The 19,704-nt window shown below is 54.5% G+C and overlaps 1 protein-coding gene across 3 annotated transcripts in view; it reads right to left on the reverse strand.

The window, feature by feature from the left end:
* The window catches only part of Sema3f (sema domain, immunoglobulin domain (Ig), short basic domain, secreted, (semaphorin) 3F), a 29,742-nt gene extending 10,069 nt beyond the window's left edge, over window positions 1–19,673 (reverse strand). For all 3 annotated transcript variants that reach the window (XM_013028244.1, XM_013028243.1, XM_013028242.1), the window contains exons 1-5: window positions 19,241–19,673; window positions 14,838–14,997; window positions 593–753; window positions 391–453; window positions 182–301 (exon numbers count right to left, since the gene is read on the reverse strand). In XM_013028244.1, the coding sequence (XP_012883698.1) occupies window positions 182–301; window positions 391–453; window positions 593–753; window positions 14,838–14,949 (456 nt within the window). In that variant the 5' untranslated portion in view covers window positions 14,950–14,997; window positions 19,241–19,673. The remainder of the gene's footprint in view (window positions 1–181; window positions 302–390; window positions 454–592; window positions 754–14,837; window positions 14,998–19,240) is intronic.
* Between the last annotated feature and the right edge of the window lie 31 nt (window positions 19,674–19,704).

Raw genomic sequence — 19,704 nt, forward strand, 5'->3', positions numbered from 1 at the left:
GTGGTTAGTCCAGTCTTCTGATGAAGACACTGAGGGTCAGAGAGTTCCATAAGGTCACTCACCCAAGGTCACAGGGCTTGGAAGTGGCCAGGCCGAGGGGCTCAGGCCTTTCCTCCCATCAAGACCCTGGAATGCAGTCACCCGTGGAGACAGCACAGGGCCAGAGTGGGCCAGGGCTTACCTGTGCACGCCGGCCACGGTTCACGTAGGTGCACATGGGATTGTAGGCGCCTGTCCCGCACACATACAGGTGTGTTCGGTTCCAGGGTTGGATGAGTCTGACGAAGTTCCCACACTCACCCTGTGGCCAGAGAGCAAGCTGAATACATTGCCCAGATACCTGCCGGGTTCCATTCTCTCTGAGGGGCCACTTGCCTCACTGATACTCACATTGCCATCTTTGCCTGACAACACACACTCCTCAATGCGCTGTGGGGAGGCTGCCCAGTGGATCTGCCAGAGAGGAAGGTTAGAAGATGCAGCCTGCTTAGTCAGGACCCCTGGGCCCTGGGGCTCCATGGCCCCTCTCCTGCTCCCCGCCACCGCCTCCCCCCCCCCGTCCTCCTTGACCCTCTTCTGAACCAGCCCTTACAATGAGGGGCTCGCGGTTGATGTCGTGTAGGTCCAGGGATAGCACATAGTCCTTGCTGCCCACGTACATGCGGTCATGGTCCTCATCCTTGAGCAAGATTCGGTAGTCAGTGGTGTTGAGCAGGAAGTTGAAGAAGTGGGCGGTTCCTGTGGCCTTAAGCTCTGTGGGTGAAGGGTAGGGTACCAGTTAAAACGCTCAAGGCCATCAACAACATATACTCTATTCTTTTTTTGGGGGGGGGTCCAGTCGTGGGGCCTGAACTCTGGGCCTGGGCACTGTCCCTCAGCTCTTCAGCTCAAGGCTAGCGCTCTCCCACTTGAGCCACAGCGCCACTTCCGGCTTTTTTCTTTTTGCTTATGTGGTGCTGAGGAATCAAACCCAGGGCCTCATGCATGCAAGGCAAGCGCTCTACCACTAAGCCACCTTCTTAGCCCTCTTTTTTTCTTTTTTTAAGTGCAGGTACTGAGCCTTGAACTCAGCTTTTTCATACAAGGCTAGCACTCTACCACTTTGAGTGATGGCTCTACTTCCAGTTTTCTGGGGGTTAACTGGAGATAAGAGTCTTATGGACTTTTCTGCCTGGACTGGCTTCGAACAACCATGCTCAGATCTCGGCCTCCTGAGCAGCTGGGATCACAGGAATGAGCCACCAGCACATTCAGTATTAGTTTAAGTACTGCCAAAATGAGCACATAGACACCTAGATTTTTTGGTGGGGGAGTGGGGGACAATACTTGGATTGAACTAAGGGTCTTGTGCTTGCTAGGTAGGAGCTCTACCATTTGACCCATGCCCTCAGCCCTTTGACAGAGAAGTTGTCTTAAACTTCCAACTTCCTCTTCCAGGACTTTCTTAGTGTCTTCTCTGGTCACTAACAGGCCTGAAGAAGAAGGTGGGGTGCAGGGGTGCAGGCCAGGGGAGGCACCACGCACGCAAAGCTAAACGCTTGACAGACAGCTCCAGCCAGTCCCAATGAAAGTGCAGTTGGGGTGGGCCAGGATGCATGACAGCATCAAAGAGTCTTTGCTCAGGGTGGGGCTGGCTTCCCCCAAGAGCCTAAAAGGGTTAATGAGCAGGTGGGAGTGGAGGGTAGGAATGAACATCCAGGGTAGCCTGCAGATGCTGGCAAGGAGCCTGGATGCCCTGTCCTCACCCCAGCTGACCACCAGGCAGAGGGCCCAGCTGGTGTGCGAGCAAGGTCCCCACCTGGCTTGAAATGGCGTCCTAGCCAGGATACCAGAAAGCTCTGCAGGAGCCACAATGCCTCTACCTTCACCCAGGCCCCTAGAAGACTACTAACTGTAGAACCCTCAGACAGCCAGGTGTCATCTGTGGGAAGGAGGCTCTTCCCATGGTGCTACACAGGCTCCAGGGCTGGGGACAGGTTCTAGTTGGGTTCTGTTTTCTCTTCAGCCTTTGGGCTTCTTAACCCCAGGACACTGGTGGGAGAGTGGGGGGGGGAGAGGGAGGAGGGGATCACTTCCTGGGGATAAAGAACAGAAGCAAACTAAGCTAATGACAGGCTAATGACAGACAGAGGACTCCAGGAAGCTTTAGAACCTGTTTCTGAGGAAGGAGAAGGGTCACTATGGCAAGCCCCTCCTACACCCACCGCCAACTATTTTTAGCTGAGCAGGAGAGAAAACAATGTGGTGAAGGTCAAAACTATTCTCGTATGCAGAGGGCGAGATGGCAGCACACAGATGGGCCTAGGCATGTAGACCCACAGAGCAGGTATGAACACCTGTCCTACAACAGACGAAATGCTCATTGAAGAGATTATATATGTCTCACTTCCCCTCCATCCCAAACTAGTTCCTGACTTCACGAGCAGGGAATCCAGGGAAAGGCCTAGACCAGGTCTCAAGGCCCCAGCTGGGATCGGAGGCCCTGGACACAGTCTGAAGGTGGCATCAGCAGGTACCTGTTTCCAACTGACACCACGTGGCTGATCTGTTTCCCACTGGTGTGCCAGGGAGCCTGGGATTGGCTGGGGGGTGGAGGGAGGGCGGGGAAACTCTTCTTGAAAGCAGCTTCAGCTACTCGGGATATGCATAGCACATCCCATACAGGGGAGACGAGGTGAGCTGGAATCAGACAGCCAACCCAGAGCCCACATCTGGTACTGGAATCTCTCCCTGAGGATTTCGGGGCAAGGAAATCCTTGCCCTGCCCAGACCTGAGTATGCAGTAACCAGGGAATACAGGTGATGACCTTGGCCAGCTACTGGGACGCAGGGACGCTGAAGGATCAAAGGGCCCATCCCTGCCTGGCTATGGCCTCTCCCGCCTGTCCGGCGGCGGCGCCTCTGAAGTTCTGGGCAGGGCAGCCTGGGCACTGTCCTGCACCTGTTGTTAGGCCACTCGGAGTCCCCAGCCTGGCCACCCAATCACAGGGACAACAGGAAAGTAAACATTCCCCCACCCCCAGAACTGGGAAGTGGCCAGAGAGGAAGTGGGGCTGCCAGGAGAGCCCCCCCAGGCTGGGAGAGCCCGCCAGAGGTTATTTATACCCTGGCTGGGGGCATGCCCTTACCCGTCCTGCTAGGTTGCCCGGGCACTTTGGGGGCAATGGCAGGGAGGTAGACAGAAGCCGAAGTGGGGACCTCAGACATAGCACTTGGGGTAAAGGAAAGCTTTAGATAGTCCTCAGGGACCCAAGCAGCCATAATCTCTACCTTCCTTCCCTGCCCAGCCTTGGCCTCTGTAATTCTCTCCTGTGCCATGTCTCCCAGGGCCCCAAGTCCCAAGTTCCAAAGCCCCAGCACTCTTGTTTCCAGATCCTTAAGAAAGGCAGGTAAGAAATCACTCAGCATGAGGAACCTGAGTCCCAGAAGAGGGGGGGTGGGCAGGAGGCTAGCCTTGATCCAAGGGGTCCAAAATGCTCCACAATGCAGAAGGGTCCTCAAACAGCCAGTTTCTAGGTGGGGACATCAGGACATTGTGAAGGGAAGTGACAGGCTAGACAATGAATGGTGAGTGAGATTCCTACCCAGGTTTACTGCTGAAGGCAGGGGAGGCACAGGGAAGCCAGTCCTGGGGGAGGGGGGTTGGAGAGTGCCTGGCAGGAGGTCCAGAGCCGGAAGGTGACTCGTCCTCCATCATCGGGGCACATGACTCAGGACCCTTTGGGACCCTTCCCAGTGGCCACAGGATATAGCGTCAATGACCGGTGTCAGAGGACGCTCTGGTGTCACAGGACGTGATGCTTCAGTTGCTGTGGAAATGGTGGGGGGGGGGAGGGAAGCCCCCAGGAGACCAGGCATGATGGGGAAGACGTGGGATGGAAGGTCAGGGCTATAAGTGTGTTTCTGGCACTGGCTTTATGACTTCCATTTGGAGTCAAAGGGAGTCTTATTTCAAGCCTGGAACATCTCTTGGGCCCTCCTAGTATTAATATTCAAAGTGATCCTGACTGGAGATTCTACTCTGATCTCTGAGACAGCTGGGAAACCCTCTGGTTTTTCTCCCCGCCCCCCCACCCCAATACTTCATGGGTAAGAAGAGGAGGGTAGGGTCCCAAGTTCTTTCTCTGAGGAAGTAGGTTTCCTTCCAGATGTCACTAAACCTTGGAGGACATCCACCTCCCATTTATATCCCTGCTACCCCGTTTCCTAATGTTGGGGTGGGGAGCAGAGAGGGCTTTGGGGAAGGAAGGAGCTTCCTGTTGACTCAGTCCTGGGCTCCTCAACTCCAGCTTCTTCCCTTCACCCCTGATCCACAGAAGCAGAGCTAAATTCCAGATCATTCACCAGAACCAACCTACAGAAAGGGAAGGTAGGGAGTAGTAAGAGCTTTTAAAACAAGGATCTCAGAGAGGTTAGGTACAGGGTTCGGGTCTTAGTGACTCACAGCTGGAATACTAACATCATTTCTGCCAGATGGTAGGACAAAATGGAAACGAGGGACTCCAATGACAGTCCTATGTCCCTAGTTGTACGCAGGAAGACTGAGACCACAGGGGAGAGTGGTGCTTGCCCAAGGCTGTGAGAGGTAGAATTGCGTGTCCTGACCACACTCCAATGCATGTACTACAGGACAAAGGATCTGGGGGCTCACGCTCTTCCAAGAAGCCTGGGTCAGAGTAGGAGTGCTTGACTCTCCTTTTGTATCTGCAGTGTCAGCCCAGCTCCTGCTGAACCCTGCTTCCCATGAAAGCACTTGGGCCAGTAGGTCCCTTCCTCTTCTCTTCCCCAGGCCCGGCCCTGATACTAGGAGTGTCAGACCTCAAGCTTGGATAACTTTGACCTTGATGGGAAAGGCCAAAGTGGGGGCCTAGATGATGCTTCCTGAGAAGGCCCCACCCCACCCCCACCCCCCATCCTCTCACCCAGGCTGGGCACAGATTGGGTGGGGTGGCATCCGGGAAAGATTTTTCCCGTCATTGGGAAGGAAGAGGTTTTTCTGGCATCAGACACCTCATTTCCGCAGCCGTTCCCAGCCTCCAGGCTTCTCCCATGGTCGCAGACACAGGGTCCTAAGCCAAGAACGGCCTGGCCAAAGGCCAGGGCAGGAACATCCTCAGTATGTCGGGGACTTACTCCTGAGGCTCTTTAGTCTCCTGTCTCTGGGAAGCAGAAGTTGATGCCTTACTTTAAAGGAAGCAGCAGGCAAAGACAGGCCTGCAGGAGGCGTGTCTACTGCCCTCACCCCTGCAGACCCCCAAGTGGGCGACCCCGCCTCCAGCTGCTGTCTCCAGGACACCAGGTCGGCTGCCAGTGGGGCAGGGGCTGCTGCAAAAAGAAGGGTCTTGGAGCAGAGGTGGGTACTCCGCCCCTTTGGTTACAGCCCCAACCAAGCAAAAGGCTCTGATTGACAGCATGACCTCCCCCTGGCAGGACTGGAGGGTGATAGACAGGTCCCTGAAGCCTAGATCTGACCTCTGACCTTGTGTGGGCTAGTGCAGCCCAAATTCCTGAGCTGAAGGGAAATAGGACTGGGGAGTCAAAGGAGAGGGATGCTGGCTTGGGTCTTTGTCAGTGCTCCATCTACTCAGAAGGGCTTCCTGACCTCTGAGAAGGGAAACAGGTAGACAAGGATGCCAGGACAGAGAAGGATAGTACCCAGGTAGTCCCCACTGGTCACTTCCGTGAGCTCTAGAGAAGGGTGGCCCCCCAGCTTCTTTCATTCCCCCCCCCGTGCTCTGAGGGGCCCCAAGAGGAAGGCCCATAGGGACTGGCCTGGCCCCCTGGCTCTCAGCCTAATCCTCTTTTAATGAGCGGCCAGCCGGAAGGCCTCAGCCCCTGGCCACAGCCCTGCAACCCCGGGAGCCCCAGCCAGGCTGAGCTGGGGAGGGGCAGGCAGAGGGCAGCCCCAAAGCCTTCACAGGTATTGGCCCCCTGGGCTTAGCACTCACCCAACTGATACCCCAAAGTCATGACCCCTCACCACTAACCAGGCCAACCCTAGGCCACCCTGGGCAGTGATATCTGCTGGGGTTCCATGGCTTTCTTCTGAGCATTCACCTGCCAGTTGTTCAAGCCCAGGTCCAACCTGGGGCTAGGCAGGGGGAGACTATTATTGATCTTCCTCACCCCTTGGGGTTCTGCATGGGAACCCCCAGAATCCAGAATGAGGATTTTTGTCTTTGGGCTTAAGCTACCCTTCCTCCCTCCTTTGGGGGTGAGCTGCGGGTTCCTCTGTGCCCCCCTCCCCCCTATACCTGTCAGTATCTGCCTTCAGCCCCTCCCTAGCCAGACAGTTCCAGACTGAGACTGTACTAGCCATGTGTAAGCACCCAGCCAGCTTCCTCCCGCCCCCCCCCCCAGGTGAGAGAGCCAGGTCGTTGCCAACAAAACCAATTACAGCCGCTCTCACCCAATTAGCAACTAATTATGGCCTCCTAGTCCATTCAACATAATTAACATGTAAATGACTCCGAGTGTTTATATTCAATAACCACTCTGATTGAATTTAATTTAAATGTCTGAACTGGGGACCCAGTTACCGTATTTCACCACCTAGAACTGCCTCTTCCTGAGAACTAAAGAGATGAGGTTGTGGGACAAGCACCACTAAGTCCAGGGCGAGGATGAATATACTGTTCTTGCATCCTTGGCATGTCTATTCCATGGGAGAAAGATGGTGGTAAGCTGGGAAGAGTCCCCAGTAGGACCCTCAAGATAGGGAAATCCTCTAGAATAAGGGGCCCCTTCCTGAAGGCCACTGTAAACATCCCAGCTGTTCGGTAAACACTAAGCTAGGGTAAGAACCACGCAGCTGGGCTGAAGCTCTGCTCTCTTCTTCCCTCTTGTTTCAGAGGCTGGGGGGTTGGGACCAGCAGGATCAGACATGCTATTCCCACGCCCGTTCTGCCCCAGCGCCCACCTGCTCCGCCCAAAAGAGGACAGGCTAGGGGCTGGCTCACCCTCCAGCCAGGAAGAGCCAGAGCAAAAGAGCAGCAAGGTCACCTCCTGGCACCCGAAGCCCAGAAGCAGAAGTTCCACCCTTCTAACACTCTGTCCCAACGGATGGGAGCTCTTCCCGCCTAGCTACCTCCACTGACCCCTGCTCACCCAGAGCTTCGTAGCACCTGGTCATTCAAAGTCTGAGCTAGTGGATCAGGAAGCTAGGGGTCTTTGTGGACCCTTAACACACGAATAGGAGAGCATACTTGTGGACTTTCACCAGGGAGGCAGAGGCCAGAGCCCCAGCTTATTGGGAAAGTAATAGTGTGGTCAAGTGACATTGTACTGGGTGCTAGTGACTCATGCCTATAATCCTAAACTACTCAAGAGGCTGAGATCTGAGGATCGTGATTCAAAGCCAGCCCAGGCAGAAAAGCCCACGAGACTCTCATCTCCAATTAACCACCAAAAAACTGGAAGTGGAACTGTGGCTCAAGTGGCAGAGTTCTAGCCTTGAGCAAAAGAGCTCAGGGACAGTACCCAGGCCCCGAGTTGAAGCCCTAGGATCAGCATGCACAGACACAGACACAGACACAAAGACACACACACACACACACACACACACACACACACACACACACACACACACACACAAAAGGACACTTTTGTGCAGGGGACAGAAGGAAGTGACCAGGGACAAAGCAAGCAGATCGTAAAGGAATGCGCCCTAAGAAGAGTGAAGGGAATAGGAAGAGAGGCTTTGGTTCTGGGGTGAGGTTTGAACTGATCCATTTCTCAGGTGGAAAGAGTGAAATGGCCCTCAGAGGCTGGCTCTGGCTCTTGAGGCCCCAAGGCCCACCCCTCCTCCCACATTCCAGACTTGGCCCGGAAACCCCTGATCACTCCTTCCTCTACCACCTCCTCCTCCCATGACTGCAAAAGACAACAAACTCTCCATGGCTCATTTACTCCAATAAATCACCCAGACGGACAGGCCAGGATGGGGGCGACAGGCTAGTGGGTGTCAAGACCCTCCCTCTTGCCCTGGGCCCAGCCCCCTTCTCTGATGCCCTTCTTGGATGCTTGCAGACTCTTCCTATCACCCCTCACAGGATGCCCCTAGTCAGTTTCAGCTCTTTCCCCAACATTCTTGTGGGGAAACTGAGGCAAAGAAGAGACAGGTGCTCAGGGTCAGCCTTGGCAGCTGCAATGAGGCTAAATCAGGAGCTCAGTCATTCTCAGCCAGCACAGCTACTCGATGAAAAGCCAACAGTACTTTACACAGTAGGGCTTGATCAAAGTAATTGATCAACATGATCAATTGCTTTCCAGCCCTGTAAAAGGATCAATTACTTTCTCAGTGGCAGCCCCTGGGGTGCTTGCCACCTACCAAGCCTCAGAGGACACAGGAGCCATAAGTCCCCCAAATTCTAGCCACTGTTATGCCAGGTATAATCATAACCTCTAGAAGGCAGCCATGGCTGGCCAGCAAAGGCTCAATCAAGGCCATGGACTCAAGTCTATGGAAGGAGATGAGAGAGAATCAGCACTGAGCCCCAAGTGGGAAGAAATAAGCCTCTTGGCTGGGTGTGGAGACTTCAGAAGAGAGAATGTGGGGGTAGGAAACCAAGAGGGGGTGGTGTGGAGAGGAGGTGAAGGCAAAGCGGGGCAGGGAGAGAGAGGAAGGAAGGAAGGAAGAAGAGTGGGAGGGGCTAGAAGAGAGTCTAGAACTGAGGTCTCCAGGCTCCACACACTTCCTGGCCCCTGGAGGAGGGTCTGATGCTTTGGGTCCTGCGGAGTGAACCCCAGACAGCCTGAAGGAGTTCACCCCACAGGCCGACCAGCATCCACTGCCCAGACCCTGTTCTTTGTTGTGGCAGGATCAAAGGTCAGGCTCTAGAGCCCAGGAGACCTTCCATCTCTCTCTCTCTCTCTCTCTCTCTCTCTCTCTCTCTCTCTCTCTCTCTCTCTCTCTCTCTCTCGCTGCTCAGCACTCTGGGTGGGAGACTGCAGACTCCAAGCTTAGGCACCCACGTGAGCTGGGCTTTTGGAACCAGGCTGTAGCCTTCTGGCATCCAGGCCTCTGGCAAAGGCCCTGTTGCTATTTCTAAGAAAAATGCAGCAGGAATCCTTTTCTGATTTTTTCCAAGGGTTCCCTTGAGGTGAGGCTTAAGATTCCCAGGACAGCAACAGGCCAAGCCAGGCCAAGAAACATGGTCTCTTGCCCAGCCATGTAGACGAACCCCAATCTGGCTACCTTCACATAAGCTGAAAGAGCCAGAGTAGTTTCCACAAAGGAGGCGGCTGTATCTGACCAGATACCATCAACTGCAACTCTGTCATGTATGTTTAGTGTCTCTGGCATAAGAAATGAGAATGCAAATCCCACAGATCTCTCTCTTTCCGTTTGAGACACTGCTTCCTCCACTAGGCCCGCCTTCCCACCCAGCAGACTGGCTGCTGGCCTCACGGTCCTTCCTGAAGTTCTACCCAAATACCACCTCCCTAATCAAACGTTAGACTTCAGAGGGAGGGGTGAGGATGCACGGAGGCACCCTCCCCCCCAAAAAAGCCCTCACCACTCTCCTGATCTGACATTTCCTTCATGGCTGAAGCATGACAGTATTCAGGTACTTCTCCCAATAATCCAATAAAGCCAGGATTAGTCTCATCCTCATTTTCCTAGAGGGAGAAGAAAAAACCCACCACACACAGAATGCAAAGCAAGGCTGCCTGAACCCTCAGGAAGTTGCTTCTAGGGTTCTACTGCCAATCTCACAGGGAGCTCAGAGAGACTGAGCCACTTATCTGAGGTCACACAGCTCATAAGAGTAAAATTGGGGTTTGTTTGTCCTCAGGACCAAATAATCACCACCACCACCACCACCACCACTTCTATGTTCTCCCTGAAGAAGGACCTGGGGGGCTCCCAGGAGTAAAGCTATCACCCTAAAAGCCACCTTCTGAGTTTTCACCACTTCTGGAGGGGCCAGAGAATTAGAGGTGCCCACACACAGGTACAGACAACCAAGAAGCCACCCCCCCACCTCAGGCTCAATGCCTCCCAAGCTGTAGGGCTTTGACAGATGCCTTTGGGGGCCCCAAAGTGAGATTCGTATCTTGGTGGTTTCTCTTTAAATTCTTTACGATTACGAAGCCGTGAGGGCTGCCAGGGAACATGATTTACTCCGAGAGCATGCACCAGTTCTACTCAGTGCCAAGGGTAGCTGGAGCCAGGCAGGGCGGGGTCGGCGACATGCCAGAGCCAGAGACAAGGCCTGTGTGGCGGAGGCCCAGCCAGTGTGGTCCCATCCAAAGCCTGGTTGGACTGAAAGGGTTCCGGCTAAAGGCCATGGCCTCTGGCCTGGCTGCTTCAGGCTGGTCCGTGGCAAGTTCTTGGACAATCACAAAGCCTCCACTTTCTCCAGCCAGCTCTCACCCTGGCTCATTCTGAGATACCTACCACTTCCTATCTGGTTAGCTCTAAATCCCACTGAAGTTGTCAAAACCACCTGATTCCTGCCCAGCTCCCTGGTGCCACCCCTGACCCCAGAGCTCCTAGACACCTCCCTCTACTCTTCTACACCAGAAGTTTTGTTGTTGTTGTTGTTTTGTTTTGTTTTGTCATTGGTGCTGGTTATGGGGCTTGAACTCAGAGCTTTAGAAACTGTCCCTCTTTCCACTCAAGGCTAGCGATCTACTGTTTTGAGCCCTGGCTCTACTTCTGACTTTTTTATTTGCTGGTCCTGGGTCTTCAACTCTGGGCCTGGGTACTATCCCTGAGCCTCTTTGTGTTCAAGGCTAGCATTCTACTACTTGAGCCACAATGTCACTTCCAGTTTGTTTTTTTTTCTGAGTAGTTTATTGGAAAGAAAGGTCTCATGGACTTTCCTGCCAGGGCTGGCTTTGAACCGTGTTCCTTAGCTCTTGGCCTCCTAAGCAACTACGATTACAGGTGTGAGCCACCAGGGCCTGGACACTTCTGGCCTATTTTGGTAGTTTGCTGGAAATAAGAATCTCACAGACTGTCCTACCCAGGCTGGCTTCAAACCTTGATCCACAGATCTCAAGCCTCCTCAAGAGCCAAGATTACAAGTGTGAGTCACCAGTTCCCAGCTTATAGAATGAGAAGCCAGGTATGCCTGGACTTATAGAGGTTCTGAACATCGGAACCATTCTTTGGGGCTCTAGTTTTCCCATTTCTGATGGGGTGGGACTTGCCTGGGACCCTGCTCAGTGGAAAAGCTAGATTCACAGCCTTAAAAAGAGCAAACTCTGGTTCCAATGCATCAGCAGGGAGAGGGCAGAAGGAGCCTTTCCAGTGTAATCCCAGGCTTTTCCTTGGAGGAGTCTGGGAAGACTGCATACAGCCCCACAGGATCCTGGACCTCCAGCCCCGGTTCATGGCAGGGGACATGCCCACAGCACCACCAGCATCTCCGCCCCCCACTCTTAGTCTTGGGACAGGCTCAGGCATCAGGCAGAGCCAGGCTCAATTCAGTCTTCCAGCCAAGTGACCTGGAAAGCCCCTTTGAGCCTCCTTCCTCACAGGAAAGCCAGAAAGACCCAGCTCAGGACTGGGAGGGTCCGCTGCCTGGCTAACGTCCCGGCATCTACTATCATTTTTCTCCTTTTCCCACCCCCATCATTTGTTTTCCTATCGTTTTCATTTTTCCTGACCTCTCCTAAGGTGATATTTGTTTTTCCCTCTCCCTATTCCTGCCTTAATTTCCCTAGCAGCCTGACTACCTCATGTCATCACAAGACCCTTCTCCCCCACCAAGCACCTCTTGATCCCAAATCCTGGCCAAACTCGGCTCAAGCCACAGCAGTGTGTTGGGGGTAGCTTCCTGGGAAAAAGTAAACACTCCCCACACTGAACAAAAGAGCTGGCAGCGCTTGGCACCTCTGCTGCTGCTGCCCGGGAGGGAGGTGGTGCCCTAGGGCTTGGGTGTCTCAGAGTAGGGGAAGGAAGGGTTTTTTTTTTCAACTGGACTTGGTCTGTAACTCTTGGCAAAAGTGACTCTAGGCCCCTGAAATGATGGTGGGAGAGGATGACCTGCTATCCAGGCTCTCCAATCTCCAGAGCCAGGAATCAAAGACCATTTTGCCTCCTCTTGGAAACCTGCCCCAATTGACCCCTCATTTGTGCCTGACCTTGGGCCGTGCTGCTTCTGAGAGAACCCCAAGCTGAAATAAATGCTGGCAGTCCTGGCTAGGGTGCTCAGGCAGACGGGCGGGGCAGCAAGCTCATGCCTGGTCCAGTTCCTGCATTTGTTCCTTATCTGAGCTGGGCATCATGGCCCCTCATGCCAGCCCCTGTGTTGTAGAGGGTCTTGGATTACCTAGGCCAGAACTGGTACCTCCCAGCTGGAGCAGGACTCAAGACAAGGCAGGGGAGGTTCAGCCTGGGCTTCTGAGACCTGGGCTGCTATATCCATCCAAGCACAGAAGAAGCAACTGAGTCATGGAGCCCAAGTGCTTTTCTGAAAGCAATCCTCTGTATGTTCCTCATTTGTCTCCTTGAAAGAAAGAGCTCTATCCTTTTTACCCAGCCCCTAACCTTTTTGTGGAGTCTCTGGAAGTTTACCTCTATTTTCCTTCTGTTTGGTGAGGGTCCCTCCTCATTGACAGCCATCTCCTGGGCACATGACCAGCCGAGTCCATTCAGCATGGATAGGTTGCACATGTCCTGTGTGTCATATGCCTTACCCTGCCCAGTAACACTGACTAACAGGGTGTGCACTGCCTTTTCAGTCAGTCTGCCTGTAAGCATCCCATCTCATTCACCGCTGAGATTCCAGGACTCAGCATGAGGCAGAGCACACAGTAGGTGCTCTAGAACCTGAAGTGACAGCTAAGCATCAAATCAGGACATGAGGTCAGGTGGGGGCAGAGAAAGTCAATGTGGCTGGACACAGGCCCAAAGAACCCAGATGGGTGTTTCCAGGTGTCCTCCAGCTCCACCCCAGGCCACTGCAGCAAGCAGCACAGTAGGCCAGCTGCCAGTGAGCTGAGCTGGGCTTTTAGTCACTGTGGGTGTCAGCTTCAGAGCTAATTGAGAGGGAATCGACCCATGGCAATGTGGGCGCCGATCGGGCCAGGAGACTTAGGGTTCTATTTCTGGCCTTGCTTCTGCTTCCTTCCTGACCTTGGCTTTGCTCTTGCCTGAGCCTCAGTTTCTCTAGCTGGAAAAGAGGAACAAAATTGTTTTCTTTGGGGATATGAGACCTAAAAGGAGCACACAGAGGACTTTCTTCTGTCTCATTCCCTCTGTTTCCTGGCAGGATAACAAAAATTAACACCCAAGCTGGGCACTGGTGGCTCACGCTTGTAATCCTAGCTACTCAGAAGGCTGAGATCTGAGGATTATGATTCAAAGACAGACAGGGAGCCAGGTGCCAGTGGCTCACTCCTATAATCCTAGCTACTCAGGAGGCTGAGATCTGAGGATCCAGGTTCAAAGCCAGCCCGGGCAGGAAAGTCCGTGAAACTCTTATCTCCAATAAACCACCAGAAAACCAGAAGTGGCACCGTGGCTCAAGTGGTAGAGCATCGCCTTGAGCTGAAGAGCTGAGGGACAGTGTCCAGGCCCAGAGTTCAAGCCCCACAATGGATAAAAAGAAAAAAAAAAAAGACAGACAGGCCAGGAAAAATCTGTGAGACTCTTATCGCTAATTAACCACAAAAAGCCAAAGTGGAGCTGTGGCTCAAGTGATAGAGTGTTAAACTTAAGCAAAAAAAAGCTCAGGGACAGTGCCAAGACCTTGAATTCAATCCCCAGGACCAGCATCAAACAAAATAACAACACCACTACCACCACCAACAATAATAGCAACAATACCCACAGTGGATTCAGGGTTCCCAGGTGTAAAGACCAAGCTCCCTCCCTCCCCCTGTAGCAAGAGAAGACTGGTCTGCTTAGGCAGGATAAGAGACAGAGTAAGAGGACCTGGCCCCTACAAGATTTATTAATCTGCTGTGAGGAATTCCACCAGGGAAGGGTGGAGGTATCAGTAGAATAAATATCTCACCTTCCCAGCCCTGAGAAAGGGGGGGGGGTACTTTTCTAACCCAAACAGATTAACTCTTCTCTGCCCATTGCTCTCAGGATCTTCAGTGGAGCCCTTCCAGAAAGGCCATTAAAATCAGGGCTGGGAAAGCTAATGATCAGAAACCTAACCCCTCCCTCCTTTCATCTAGTTGCAGGGGTAGGATAAGACCAGAGGAGGGGTCCAGCCAGGGGCCTGGGTGACCCAAGCCCAAGCAAGAAAAGGTCAGCCCAGCCTTTCACTCAACATGGCTGCCTGGAAATCTGGCCAGCGAGGGTCGAGCGGACAATACCCAGGAGCAAGTGGACAATACCCAGGGGCAAGCAACTAGATGGAGCAATCTCTGGTCAGGAGACAGCCAAGGAAGAGAACTCAGCAATGATGTAGGTGCCCCCAGGCCTCAGTATAGATGCTGCCCCTTAGCCTATAACCAGGGTGGACTGTGGAAACACTCATCCCCTTAGGGAGTGACTAGTGAGTCAACCCTGTGTCTTCGGGGAGTATGTACTGTGTGTTCACTACCTAGGTGGGCTAGGTGCAAAGATGAAGGAGCTGAGGATCAGATCCTCCCAGTTATCACCCAGGGAGCAGTGCCTTTTGCTGAGCCTGGGCCATAGAACCCGGACACATAGACTCAAAATCCTTCTTCCCAAACATCTAAGTATCCAGTCTTTCCCTATCCCCAGGTCAACCTTCCCCTATGCCCAGGAAGATCCATGGGACTGTATAATTTCTCCCTTTATATTATCTTTTTCTTTGTCCTGACCCCTCTTTTCTTTCTTGTGCAATGGAGTTGAGTGCTCTTTAGAAAGGATGTTTCTGAGATGCAGCAAGCTAGCCTCTTACCTTTGAAGGAGAGCCGGACCCGGGGCGTGGCTGGGATGTGGTCCTGGGTGGGGGTGGTTGGCCAGGCCCCAGTCAGTAGGGAAGTCCAAAGGAGAAATCCAGCGACAAGCATTGTGGGAAGGGCCTAGAGCCCAGGAAGCCGACTGGGCGCTCTGAACACCTGGGAGAGAGACCAACATGGGGATGAGTGAGGCAGCTGCGAGTCTGACCCTCCTAACATCTCCTTTAACTTATACCCTATTTCCCCATCTCTACCTGGACAAAGAGAGTGGAGGGGTCTCCCATATCTGCTGACCTGGGACCGTGAGTGTCCTGGTGTGCAAACTGCATATATGTTCTTCTGCCTCTTTGTCTTGAGGAAGGGTTACCAATGAGACTGAAGAAGCAGACTACAGTGGGCAGCCTGGGATAACCAGGGCTAATGGGAGAAACTGGAGACTTCCACCCTTCTCCTTATAGCACCCTGAATCGCATGTCCTAGGCCCAGCACAAGCAGGTGATCAGAAATCCTCTCATGTCCCCTGTACCCACCACCAGCAGAATGGGCTCCTTCTTTCTCTCTCCCACCTTGAAAGATGGGGTGCATTCCTGCTTGCTCTGGCCAAGCTTTCCTCCCAGAGCAGGCAAATCTGGACTTGATTACTGGGGTGGAAGGGGAAGCATGAGAGACTGGGGAAGAAGGGGGAGGAAGTAAGGGTGGATAAGATAGAAGTAAACAACACAAAGCCAATAGGACAGTACCAGTCAAAAAGGAGAGGCAGCGAATTACAGAGGGTGCTGCTCACTTTTACTCAAATCAAAGTAGGAAAGACCCAGATCAGACAGGCAGAAGGACTTCCTGTCAGGGAAAAAAGTTCAGCTCTGCCTCTAGAGGATTTAGAAAGGGTGCTAAAAGGGCCAATGGACCTGCAGCAGGGTCTGTGCTAGCTACATTGTCCCTTTTGGAATGTCTCTTCCGCCCCTACCCCCCCCCCCCGCTCCACCCACATCCCCAGTAAGCCCAAGTTTCAATACTGTGTTTTTCAAATATTGTCTCCCCAGGCAGGCTGGCTGTTGGGTAAACGCAGCCCAGCACCAGTTGTCGGAACATATTGCTCCCTCCGGCATAAACGAGCGCCAACTCCCAACCCCCCATCCAGAAGCACTAGGGTGGGGGGCATCAAGAATAATAATGTGAGTCCCATCCCCCAGATCTGTCCCATCTATTCTCTTCTTCCCATGGGAGGCAGGATCGCAGGCCCATTTCTGGGACACTGGAATGGGGATGGAAGAACAGTGGTCTGCTAGTCCCTGGCCAGGGCTAATTGATGCTAAAGCCAGGCCCAGGCTCCAGCTCATACTCCTAGACCCTAATACTCCCCCCACACCACCACACCTCCCCTTGAGCCCTTGCCGCTCCTGCCAAGGCAAACCACTGGTGGTTCTTCAGGCAGGAAGTGCAGCCTCAGCCTCCTGGCCTATTCTTCATGTGCTGTTCTCTGAGTGCCTGGCACACCTCTCATTCCTTCAAGCTAGCCCCTACCTCTAATGCTCCCTCTTGGGGGAGGCTGGCTGGGGGGGAAGGGAGAAGATCAGAACCAACTCCCCTTCCCCTGGTCTGCTGTGGTACAGAGATAGTGCATGCTGAGTTACAGGTTCTAGGGGATGGGGGGGGCAGGTAGGAGAAAGGGCTGTGCAGCCACCCTTAGGGTACAAACGGGGGTGGGGGGGCTCACTGACAGTCTTGGTTGTATACACATCATACTCACATGCCCACGCATGCACTCGCAAGCTTGAGTTTGCTCAAGAACTTGACCTACTAGTGGGGTGAGGCTTAAGGAAGCTGAGAGAGAGAAAGAGAGAGAGAGGTGGGGGGGAGGGAGGGAGAAAGGGGGGAGAGACAGAGACACAGAAAGAGACAGAGAGAAAGAGACACACACACACACACACACACACACACACAGAGAGAGAGAGAGAGCACTTCTATCTTATATCCTGGCTCAGAGAGGGCAAGATATAGTTGCAGTTCTTCAGAGAGCCTTGATGCGAAGGAAGGGGGGTGGCGGCGTAGGGAAGGGTTATGTCAACCTGCTGCTATGCTGCTACCTATCTTCTTTCCATGGCCTCATTTTATTTGCCTGCATCCATTTTTAGGGTGATAAAGTCAGTCTCACCAAAGACGGGGATGGAGTCACTTAAGATACTCAGGAAGCTAGAAGATCATCTCACAGGGCCCCAGCACAATACTAAGGCTCTTGAAAGAGGTGGTGAATGGGGGATGTTGAAGTCTGCTGGGGCCTTGGGACCAAGTCCAGGCCCCATCTTTAGCTGGGGGGGGGTGGGAAGGAGAGAGATGGAAGAAGTGGGCAAGGACAGCTAGGGAGGGGGGGAGGGGGTTTCTACAGGCCCTTCCTCTCTGCCAGCCACTGAATGCCTTCCATTTAGCCCCAGTCTCACAAAAGCCCCCAAATCAGAAGGAGCTCAGGTGGGTGGCCACCAGAGGTACAGCCACCGCCACCTGGGAGCCCACCAGGAGGAAAAGCCCAGAAGGAGAGGAAGAAAACTGGCGGGAGGGAGTAAGGGAGGGAGGGAGGCAGGCGGGCGGGAGGAGGAGAGAGGGAGGAGGAGAGAGGGAGGGACGGAGGAGAGACGCTTGAACAAAGAAACGAGGAGCTGGGGCTGGCAAGGGGTGCAGAGAAGGGGCGGCCAGACGAAGGGGTCCGATGGGATCCAGAGGTACCTGGGGGGCAGGAAAGGAGACCAGGAGATCAACTTGTCCAGCCTGGTCCTGACCTCCCAAACAACAGTGTGGGGGGGGGTGTGGGAGGGGGGGGGGAGACAGGCAGCCTGTCTCAGGGAAGGAAGATTGGCTGATGGAAGGAAGGCAGGAACAAGGGCTGTGGGGGGAACGTAGGGAGGAAATTATTAACAGCACCCCCGCTGGCTACCTAGCCCCTCAGATATAGACCAGCTCCTTCTTGGCTTCTCATCTTCCCCCTCCCCCTCCCCCAATACCTCATGGACCAGGAAGCAGAGCTTTCTAGCATAGCTGGGACTGAAACCCCCCCTTTTGTGGCCAGGGTTTCCCAGTCAAGGTCACCTGGGCCTGGCTCCCTCCTCCAACTCTCCCCCCCACCCCACTCCAAGGTATGCAGAATGTCAGGGGGTTGAGGCTGGGCTGCGGGGGGGTTGCTCAGTTCAGCCCTCACCTCTGCACTTACTGTGAGTGTGCCCGTGCCACTACCTTGTCTGCACACCATAATCCACAGGATCCAGGCACATCCTGGCAAGAGGCTCTAGCTCTAGCCGACCCCCTGGGTGCAATTTCCCTCCAATCTCTGCAACTCTTAAGTGAATTCAAGAGGATGGAAGTCCCCAACCTGACCCAGTTCCAGGGTGGACATCCGAGCAGTGCTTTCAATTGGTTCTCTCCCCAGGTACTAATGAACCAAGTAACAAAATGCAGGTTTCTCAAGAATTTGAAGTTATTTATCCAGCTAGGGAGGGGAGAGGGGTGGGCAGCTCTACTTCCAGAAGAACTCCTTTGGCTAGCCCACACTACCTTAGTCCTGGGCCATCTTGACACCAGACTATCCCAGCTCAGGGCAAACCCAGCAAACCTCTATTGTGGTCCCTCCTCCACCTGACCCCTGGGACTCCTGCTTCACACTGGAGCTTGATTTGCAGACTCTCCTAGTTCATCTACACCCTCATGTGATGGGGTGTGGGGGGGAACCTACCCCCAACCCAAGCAGAACTCCTTCCTTGCTGTGAAAGCCAACCTCAAATAAAGCTGGGGACCAAGAAGAAAAGCCTCTGGCGCAGGTCCTCCTGTCTCCTTATACCACCCCCCCCTCTCCCCTTGTCCCACCCCCACAATCTTTGCATGAGAACTATACCAGGACTCCCCAGATGGAGATACTGAGGCAGGGCAGGCTCACCTATGGAGGAAGAGTATTGCTGAGGGAGAAAAGAATCAAAATAGAAGGAACATCCGCTCCAAGGAACGTAGTAATGAGGGTGACGGGGAAGGGGAAGGGGGGTGCTGCCAGGGTGTGTGTGTGGGGGGTACCCTCCCGGAACCTTGCCCGCAAAAATCACAAAAAGTTGCTTTACCTCCTAGTGACCCCCACAGGCCCCCCCACCACCCCCAAACACCCACATATACCCTCACACCACCACCACCACCCCTCTCCCCCAGCGCAAAGGGGTCTGGGGCTGCCAGGACAGGTAATCAGAGCCCCTCTGTCCCCCCATTCCCGTGACCCCTGGATCGCCGAGCTCCCCCCCCCCCACGCTGCAGCCGGACACTTCTTCGGAGTTGCAGTCGCGCGGTTCCCAGCAAGGTCGGTGTGTGTGTGGGGGTTGGGGGGGTGCCCTGGCGGCCGGCCCAACTCCCCTCACGGGGTTCCCTCACCACTCACCTCCTCTCGCCGTGGCGGGGCCTGGGCTCCCGGGCGGCGGCGGCGGCTACCGAGAGGCTCGGGTTGGGCCGGTCCGCGCTCAGCGGCCCCCCGGGGCCATGGCCCCTGCCCGCGCCCTCTGGCTGGCTGCGCCTACACCGGGTTCCGCACCGTGGGCCACGGCTCCGTGAGGTGGCGGGGGTTGTGGGGCGGGGGGGAGAGGCGGGCTTCGAGCACGTCAGTAACCGAGGCCCCGGACCCCAGCCCGGGCCATGGGAAGCTTCAGGGGCGTTCGGGGGGCGCCTCCCCGGGGGTAGGCTACGGGCGCCCCCTGTTCGGCGCCCCGAGGGCGCATTCCCCCCAGCGCGGGGCTCCGAGGTGGCGGCGTGCGTGCGCTTCGGCTCGGCCCGGTGGTTCTGAAAGCTCCGCCTGGCTGTGGCTGAACCCAGGCCCCGGGCGGGCCGCGCCAGGGGCTGCGCGGTTCC

Source organism: Dipodomys ordii, unplaced genomic scaffold (genome assembly GCF_000151885.1).
Source record: "Dipodomys ordii isolate 6190 unplaced genomic scaffold, Dord_2.0 Scaffold107, whole genome shotgun sequence".
Taxonomy (NCBI): domain Eukaryota; kingdom Metazoa; phylum Chordata; class Mammalia; order Rodentia; family Heteromyidae; genus Dipodomys; species Dipodomys ordii.